This window comes from Hipposideros armiger, unplaced genomic scaffold (assembly GCF_001890085.2).
Source record: "Hipposideros armiger isolate ML-2016 unplaced genomic scaffold, ASM189008v1 scaffold_185, whole genome shotgun sequence".
Classification (NCBI taxonomy): Eukaryota; Metazoa; Chordata; class Mammalia; order Chiroptera; family Hipposideridae; genus Hipposideros; species Hipposideros armiger.
This window is the reverse complement of record NW_017731535.1, coordinates 475450-484698: the sequence shown is the minus strand read 5'-3', so window position 1 is coordinate 484698 and position 9249 is coordinate 475450. Positions and strand designations below refer to the sequence as shown.

Here is a 9249-nt window from a genome sequence, read left to right as displayed (position 1 = left end):
ATGATTAAGAAAGTAAGAAGGAGGAAGACAGGAGAGAGAAGAATGAAAGAGGGAGAGAGAGACGGCTGGAAGTGGAGATGCGAAGGCAGGGGAGAGACCCGAGTCTAAAGGCGCAGTGAGGAGATCTGCACAGCCAGCTGAGACGTGCCTGCGAGGCCTGTGAACTCAGGCGCGCACGGTGGGCTTTATTTGTCCTGGGACTGTGGTCAAGTTTGCTTTAAGCTCTCCATTTTGTCAGAGTCAGAACATGTTAGTTCTTCGCGCTTAAAAGTCGTTACAACCAGCGATCGCTGTGTCCTGTGGGTTTACAGCCAGTGTGAGCCCCACACGTCCCCCTGTTGATGGTGCTAAATGCCAGTGTTAAGGACAGGCCATCGGTGGTGCTGGGAGCATCAGATCGCTCCACCTCACCTGTGTGCTGCGACCCACCCTGACCTTGCCCGAGCCCCTGGCGGGCACACACCCTCTCGCTGTCACCAGGTGTGTGGCTTATTCATGTCGGTCACCAAGGCCGTGGGCCTGTGGGGATGACCTGCCGTGTCCCTCCAGGCCGCAGGGGCTGGGCCTTCTCAGCCTTAGGCGATTGTGCTGCCATTTCTTCTCCAGAGAGGCTGCACCCTAAGACAAAGCCGTCTCTGTGAGGTCACCCTGGGGAGTGACAGCAGGTCTGCATTAGCTCTGATGCCCACACGGCACTTGAGACTTGTCTGTCCCACCGCCTCACCTGGCTGCCACTTTGACAGAGGGGGCGGGAAACTGGGGCTGCATTCCTGCAGCTGGCACAGCACCTCCACTCCCATCTCTGCCAGCTCTCCGGGGTGTCCTGCCCCACGTGGACTTGGGTCTTGTTTTGTTTTTATTCTTTACAGTGGGGAGTGAGGCGTGGGGGAAATGCACACTCACATCTCTACAAACATGTTTCAGGACCCGCACCTGGACCACACTTAGGAATTTAGAAGCCTGTAGTTTTAACTTGTGCTGTGTGGGGACCAAGGTCCTCAGGGTGTAAGTAAAATTGGGAGAAAAATAACAGGTGTGTGTATCCCTTCTTGTACACATGCTCACACACCTACTCACACACACACACACACACACACACACACACGCACACACACACGCACACACGCACACACATGTATATACATACAAGTTCTGACAATTAAGTCCCTGAACTTGTTGCAATGCTGTTTCTATCCTTTTTGATATCAGAGGGATTACTCATTATGAATTTGTACCAACTGGACTAACAGTTAACCAAGTTTACTATTTGGAAGTGCTGAAAAGGCTGCTTGAAAAAGTTAAATGAAAACGACCTGAACTTGTCGCCAATAATTCATGGCTCTTGCATCACGACAATGCACCATCTCACACGGCACTGTCTGGAGGGAGTTTTTAGCCAGTAAACAAATAACTGTATTGGAACACCCTCCCTACTCACCTGATCTGGCCCCCAATGACTTCTTTCTTTACCCGAAGATAAAGGAAATATTGAAAGGAAGACATTTTAATGACACTCAGGACATCAAGGGTAACATGACGACAGCTCTGATGGCCATTCCAGACAAAGAGTTCCAAAATTGCTTTGAAGGCTGCAGTCAAACTAAGAGGTTTTCACCAGCAGGATTTGAAAAGGCTTTTTTAACAAATGAGATGATAGAGTCATAAGACCAGAAGTGCAACAGTTGTTGGACTATAGAAACAAAAGTGCTGTGATGATGTCACTACTCTAAGAATAGTTTGTGCCAATTTCTCCTGATGTCGTCGACCAAGGTTCCGTTATCAGGCACCATGGCCTCCACAGGACGACCGTGGCCTGCTTTGCAGTGTTCAATGCGTTATTGCCAGAAACACGATAAAGTGGTCAAGAGCGGTGATATCATCAGGGTCCTCGATCACACTTTACTAAGACTGTGCAAGGGAACGTGATGGACTGCACGGGAAGCAAGGATGAGAGACAGAGGTTCTGTTGGTACCATGGTTACCCCTCGCGGCCTCGTGCGCGCTGGGCTGCTGCAAGTGGCATGTGGGCCTGCAGGATGGACACGGGGGCCCCGCTGCACTTCTGTATGTTTGACGACACCTGGAATTTATATGGGCGCCCAGTTTAAGAGGGTCGTAAAAAGTGGTGACGTTCTCTCCAGTTCCAACTCTCCCTAACCCATTATTAATCATATCATTTGTTTATTTCTGCCTAGTGCTGTGACACACTTTTTTCTTCTTGTTTGATTTGTTTACTGTGTATTTTTTCCTCCCTTTAAGTAGGTTGTTATTGCCATGATGTGGGCCTTTGTCTTATTAATTTGTACATCTTTGGTACCAAGAATAGAGTGTGACACACAATAGATGTTCAATAAAATTTTTTTGGAAAAAATGATGAAAAATGTAAAAACTGAAATTGAAGTAAACTGAAAGGCCAGAAAGTTGGGGCCTAGAAGAAAGACAAACAATAGTTGTTTTCAAAACACAGTCCTTATACTTATTCCATTTATTTAATGTGGTTCCAGAGGTTCAAACACAGACACAGGAGCAGGAATTATAGAGGGATGTGTCTAAAATGTATAGCTCTCTTAAATGACTGACAATTAAATTGTGTCTACGTGTTGGTTTTTACACTTTTCACTTTCAAAAACAGTCCATATTATATATCTGTAGTGAAGTGTTCTTCAAGATTATTTCCATAGATTGTATTTGCCCTGGACGGTCGGTGAAGGTCTTCCCAGACAGATACATTTGGAAAACTGCATATTTTTACATTCTCTTGAGTAGATAAAAGAAATTTTTGTACCTTAAATTTTAATAAGCTGAGAGCCCCCTTTAGAAAAGAAAGATGCTTGATTTGGTTTAATCCAGAATTTTAAAAATTGGTTTCACCCTGATTCAATGGCTTTTACAGACACCCGTGACCATCCCCAGGTCATGGGAAACGTTTGTGTCTCGTGACTGGGCTAAGATTCCCTCGGATATTGCAGATGAGACTTTCCCAATGAGCGGGAAAGGAAAGCGTTTCTTTATGTTCCCCTCTTTTCTCTGCTATTAATTTTATCTGTGACATGGGAGACTCGGCGTCTTTGCCCCAGAAGGCTCTCTTTTGCTCTCATTTCCATCAACTCCAACCTCAGGGTTTGTGAAATCGGAGACACAAGTAGAGTTTCCTGCCGTGGCGACAGGCTTGTCACACGGTGATGGCGCTGTGCTCAGCGCCCAGGCCTGGAGCAGGCTGGTGTGTGCCGGAGCCCGACGGGTGCCTCTGGCTGTGGCTTGTGCACCTGACGAACTTGGTTCTGCAGCCGCACGGCCTGAGGCTCGCAACCTAGCGCTGCGTGTTTTCAGAGGCAGCTCTGGAGCCAAAGCAGGTTTTCTTCTAACTCTAGGTGGATGGATTACTGTTTTCTACAACGAATGATTCTTTCCCCGTAAGATGTATTTATGAAATACATTTTCACTGGCCTTCTAATTAATGTTCATGATAGTACTATAGATTCTTTACTGAGAAATTATCTTTTTCTTCTCTTTTTCATTGGAGCAAGTGTTTTCTTCTAAATTTTATGACAAGCACACTTAACATGAGATTTACCCTCTTACTAGATTTTAAGTGTTCAGCATTGTTGACAGTAATAGGCACAATGATGGACAGCAGCTCTCTAGAACGATCCATCTTATTAGTAGCTTAAACCTTGTGCCTGTCGGTTAGTCACCCTTGGCTTCCCCTCCCCCAGCCCTGAGGTACCACCATTCCCGCCATTGTGGTTATGAACTGGACCGTTAATACTTCAGATACCCCATGGAAGTGGACTCCTGTGGCTCATGTCGTTCTTGTCCTGAGACATTTTCTTAACCTGGGCTTTTTCAGTTCTTGTTCCTGTACGATATTTATTCACATGGAGTGACATCTTCCCACTCAAGCCACCGCACACAGGCCCCCTTTGGTATTAGCTCTGTTTTAGGGCAGACTTGTTATGGTTTCCATATTTCTTTAGCTGTGAAGTTGGCACAGATGTTTGAACCCGGGTCTTGTGACTGTGCCCTGGGACACATGACAAGTTCCCTCTGTGGACATGCCTGTGGCTTGCTCCATGTGTAATACTGTTTGACGCTTAACACAGTAGCAGCACTGGCATAGTTTTTAAAGAAGTCTTCTAGGAATAACAGAGTTGTTTCTTGTTTTCTCATTTCTCAGGGTTGGTGCAAATGTCCAGTTCTCCTGTGAGGACAGTTACGTGCTCCAGGGTTCCAAAAGCATCACCTGTCAGAGGGTCACCGAGACACTGGCCGCGTGGAGTGACCATCGGCCGATTTGCCGAGGTGAGGAGGGCGCGATGGGCCAGGGCCAGGTGCTGTCTGTCAGCAGGTCACCGTGTTTTCTGAAGACACATGACGTTTAAGCACAAAGTGTTATGTGCAGATGGAGCAGAACTGGGTGATAGCGTGTGTTTTCATATCGATGGTGGACAAAAGAGAAAGAGTGCCTTGAAATTTGCTGGGAGGCAGACATTTCCAAGGACATTTGTGGTTTTAAATTTTAGGAAAGGTACGAGCAGATCTAATCATTCAAACTCACACACTCCACACACCCAGGCAATCATCTTTATTTATATACACAGTTTGCATATGTGTGAAAATATGTTACATAACCAGATCCCTGCTGATCTAAAAATTATCACCTTTCAGTGGTAGTGAAGTTAATTCTTTTGATGTCAGTGACAAAGGGAGTTTCATAGGATGACCCCCAAGTCAATGCTTCGTTAGTACGTTATCTTACACTAACCTCTGACACAGCTAGCGGGACAAAACACTGCACTGTCACCTTCTTCAAAGCACTGAGTTGTCACTTCTGTGAAGGATGTCACAGCCTCACCAGGTTACAGAGGCCATGGTGAACCCAGCAGGAACCTGTTGGCAGTTTTAATATGGAAAAATTAATAAAATCAAAGGAAAATAATGGGGGTGGGTTGTGTTTGTTTCGTTTTGTTTTGTACTTTAGCCAAAAACTAATCTATGCAAATTGGTAGTTTTGAAGGAAGAAAAGAGTAGCACTAGGTTGATCTAGGAATAAGGGAAGTTTCGTGTACGTACAGGAATATCTTACCGTTCCGTAGCATCTTTCTCAGGTGAATGGATTTATACATTTCCCTTGTAAACAGTGTCAGCTACGTCTTGCAAAATGAAGTAGTTACCAAAGACGTTGCTAGCTTTGTCTGAGGTAAGAATACTGTGCTGTAGGATTCACTGTGTCGCACCCCTTCTGTGACCACCTGCGGCTTTTCACGTGTGGAACACACAGCCAGCGGCGCCCAGGTGTGTCCAAGGCAGAGAGGGCGGGCGTCTGGCTGCAGGGGGCTGTTTTCTGTGAAACAAAGACCCTTCGCGGAGAAGCTGCAGTCTCCAGTCAGGGAAGTGGCAGGACCGTTCCTGCTGCTTTCTGTCACTACACTACTTTGCATGTTGAGTATTACTAGAAAGTGACATTATGAGGTTTTCAAAGGAACTGTAGCCCAAATCATGTTCCCACCGAGTGGTGGTCACCTGTGATGCTCCCAGGTGTAGATGAGGACTAAGTCACAGGTAGTTGTTTTCCTAAGAAAAACCACATGACTTTATGCTTTAATGGTTGTCTTGCTCTTCTGTACCAGAAACATATATCATCATTTTAAAATCCAAATGAGACAAAACTAGGAAATATGCATGTGTTTTAAATTGTTAGAGTAACATGGAGAAAATATGTGGCCAGTGCACTGTTTGGTTCTTGTGTTATTTATTCATCCATGGCGTTTACTGTTTTTGACCTGACTCATGTTATGCTCAAAAAACAAAAACAAAAACAAACAAAAAACGCCCCCATCACCGAGTCAGTGTTTCAGCCCCACGGGACAGCCGCCTCAGTGTGAAGGCCTGGGGTGCTGTCTCAGCCCCCAGAGCTCCGCCCAGGCCAGCCCCCCGGCCACGTGCCCGCATCCCACATCCCTGGATGCAGTTAGAAAGGGCCCCTTTCGGCTTCCTGTTCCTGTGGAACCCTGGGTCCTACAGCCCCCCAGCCACGTGCCCGCATCCCACATCCCTGGATGCAGTTAGAAAGGGCCCCTTTCGGCTTCCTGCTCCTGTGGACCCCTGGGTCCTACTGGATCACACGTGAGAAGAGAACTGGTCTCCCAGGACATGCGTCTCTCCTGAGGCGGTGAGGTCAGCTGTCTCACGAAGGGCTCACCCCGCCTCCCGCGTCTTACCCACAAGCAGGGGCGCTCAGCTTAGTCACCTCCTGCCCCACCCGGCTGGCGTGGCACTGGTTTTGCTCAGCCTAGAGACACCTTCATTTTCATGGAGTAATCCCTTCGTTCTTGTTCAATGTATGACTTTTAACTTTCTGAAATAATGAGCGGTAACAGCTGGACATAACTCTTAAAGTGTTTTCAGGGAGGACGCACATAGCAAATCTATATGCTTCACCAGAGCAGAGTGTGTCTGGGGAACCATAACAGACAGTATTTTAAAAGCCTACAGTTTTAAAGACTATATATTTCAGTATATTTGTAGTAGTGAAGCATTAGACAAAAAAAATAAATTAAATAAATAAAAAGTCCCCAAATCTCCTTAATAGAAGAATTTGAGGTATACTGTTTAGAATTAGGTAATAAAAATCAGGTGACAAAAATCCAAACCCAAGAGAAGCTTAAACCAAATGGGAATAGATCTGTCTCTCATACAATAGTTAAGAGTTAGTACAGGACTGGCGGGAATATGTGTGTCAGGGAAGAAAATTTCCTCCACTCTCCGTGTCACGCTGTGGTCAGTCTGCCCTCCGTGGTCCGAGGTGCAGCCCACACCCCAGGCGCTAGGATGGGGGAGGTTAGAAGAAGTGGGGAGACATAGAAGCTGAACCTTAAGGAGTGTATGTATGTCTGTGCAACCCCATTGGACAAATTCCAGTCAGATAACTTTACCTTGTCATGAGATGTAGGAATATTTTTGTTCTCGGCAGTCAAGTTTACAACAATTATATTTCTGTGGAAGAAAAGGAGACTAGATACTAAGGGAAAGTGGCAATCTCTGCCACGGGGATATACTTCCGTAAGAAGGAAAGATGGAATAAATCATTGAGTAAATGTCACAATTTTTTTTTTTTTTGGTTCCTATGTCATCTGCAGCTTTTCATGTGCAGGAGGACAAACAGATTAGGCAATCACCCAGCCCTCTCTCACATCCCTTGGCATTTGTGTATCAGTGAAGGATTTTAGTTGTGAGCAGTATGGGTGAAAAGAAAGTGCTGTATGCACACAAATAGCCCACGCTGTGCACGGGGAAACGCTCATTCTGAGGATCACGGCGCAGTGAGAAGCCTGCCCTCCACTTCCACACCCCCCTGCCTGTCTCCGCCCTGTGCTCTGGGCCACGTGTCTCACAGGACGGCTGCCTCCTCCTCCCAGTCTGTAGGACAGAGTTCTGTGTCACATCCAGTAACGACCTGTACCATGACCCGATCCACTGCTTGCACGGAGGGATGGCAAGTGCACCCATGCACCTGTGGCTGCTCCCGGGCGGGGTCTGGGGGGGCTGGAGGGGCTCTAAGTCCGTGCTCTCCACCAGAAGGGAAATGCAAGCCACATTACAGAAGTAAAAGAAACAGGGGCAGTTAATTTCAGTAACATTCATCTGCGCTTATATTCAGAATATATTATCATTTTAACATAGAGTCAGTGTAAAGATTATGAAGTGTTTTACATTCCCTCCGCCTCCCTCCACCTCCCTCTCCCAAGTCTTGGAAATCCAGTGTCCATTTCACACTCAGCACATCTCTGCTCAGACCAGCCACGTCTGAAATGCCCAGTGGTCATCTGTGATGGGGCCTGCCTTGGGCAGCACAACTCGAGATATTGAGCCCAGTCCATGGTCCTGGTTTTCTTCCCAAGGCGGGAAGCAGCAAATCCCGTTGGAGGTGTGAGGAAGAAATGAGCTCAGGGCCTCACGACCTGTGTCCTGGCTGGCACCCTTCGCTGGAGAACGTACTTTCTATAACTAAAATCCGCAGTTTTTTCAAGCTGGCAGCACTTAGTAACACTGAGACTGTCGTCGTCCCCTCCTTTACATCGTGTCTCTGCTGGCTTTAATGACGGATTCGTTCATTGCAGAAGAGCTAACAATGTTTCTAAGTAGAGCTTTTATAACTATTTCTATAAGAAGGTAGCTTTAACGTAGGGGGAAGTGGATAACAGACTTAACAGTATGTCCAGCGCTACACAAAACAGACTCTGGGAACAGTTCCTTTTTTATCAGTAGGTTCCAGCGGCCAGGTGCAGTTTCCCAGGTTCACTTCTGCTCTGCGATGTTCCCATAATAAATAGGCTGTAAGAAGAGAACATGATGGCTGGGTTTTCCCGATTCACTTGGCACCTTTAAAGGAGCCCTTATATTGATCATCTCAGTCACATAGTCTGAATTCAGCCATCTGTCAAATACAGTACAATGCCTCTGCTCAGGCAGCGCGCACATTATGAGATTTCAGTTCAGGGAATTAGGAGGGGCTGACTCTCAAGGTTCCCATCTTCACGAAGGGTCCCTAACTCTTCAGTAATTATGGTGCCTTCTCTACAGAGGAACATCCGATGGGAGCCGCTGATAAATGCCTGGGACTCTGAGAGCACTCCCATCAGGCACTGGGGTCCGCAGCCAGTGCCCAATTTAGCTAATTAGCTCACGGACAGGGGAGGGTCACCTGTTCTTCCTGCTACCAGACACTTGGATGGCTGTCACAGCTCAGAAATTCTACAAGTGAGTTTATTTAAAATTATGCCTACTTCATTTAGGGATATGGAAACAACTATTATGATTTTCACAGGGTAAAATATTGTGAGCTGTTTAACGGTTTAAGCATCTTTAACTGGTAGTAGATTTTTAAAAGCAAACAAAAAAGAGGATCTAGATTTTGTTTATTTATTTTAAGTAAAATATTCCAGCTGTCACTTCATTCCATTAATCGTTAGGATATATCTTCCCTCAATGTTAATACACTTTGATGTGCAGAATTCACGGTTTTAGTTGCTGCTCGCTGAGTTGAAAGGGCACAGAAGAAAAGTGGAATGTTATTTGCAGTTGTAACTGTGCTTACATGGAAGCCAGTGAGAGCCACCGTGGGTCACAGAATAAAGTTATTATTACCCTGGGGTTCCAGGTTAGGTTAGCTAAGAAACATCCTTTAGTTATTAACTTGTCATTTTCCAAGACTTGTGTAGCTTCCTTTTTCTACCCATGTTTTCGGTC

General features: G+C 46.1%; 1 protein-coding gene across 1 annotated transcript in view; it reads left to right on the top strand.

The window, feature by feature from the left end:
- Positions 1-9249, top strand: part of CSMD1 (CUB and Sushi multiple domains 1) — a 1699370-nt gene that overhangs the window by 1214885 nt on the left and 475236 nt on the right. Inside the window, exon 9 of the mRNA XM_019652695.1 lies at positions 4178-4302. Within this exon, the coding sequence (XP_019508240.1) occupies positions 4178-4302 (125 nt within the window). The remainder of the gene's footprint in view (positions 1-4177; positions 4303-9249) is intronic.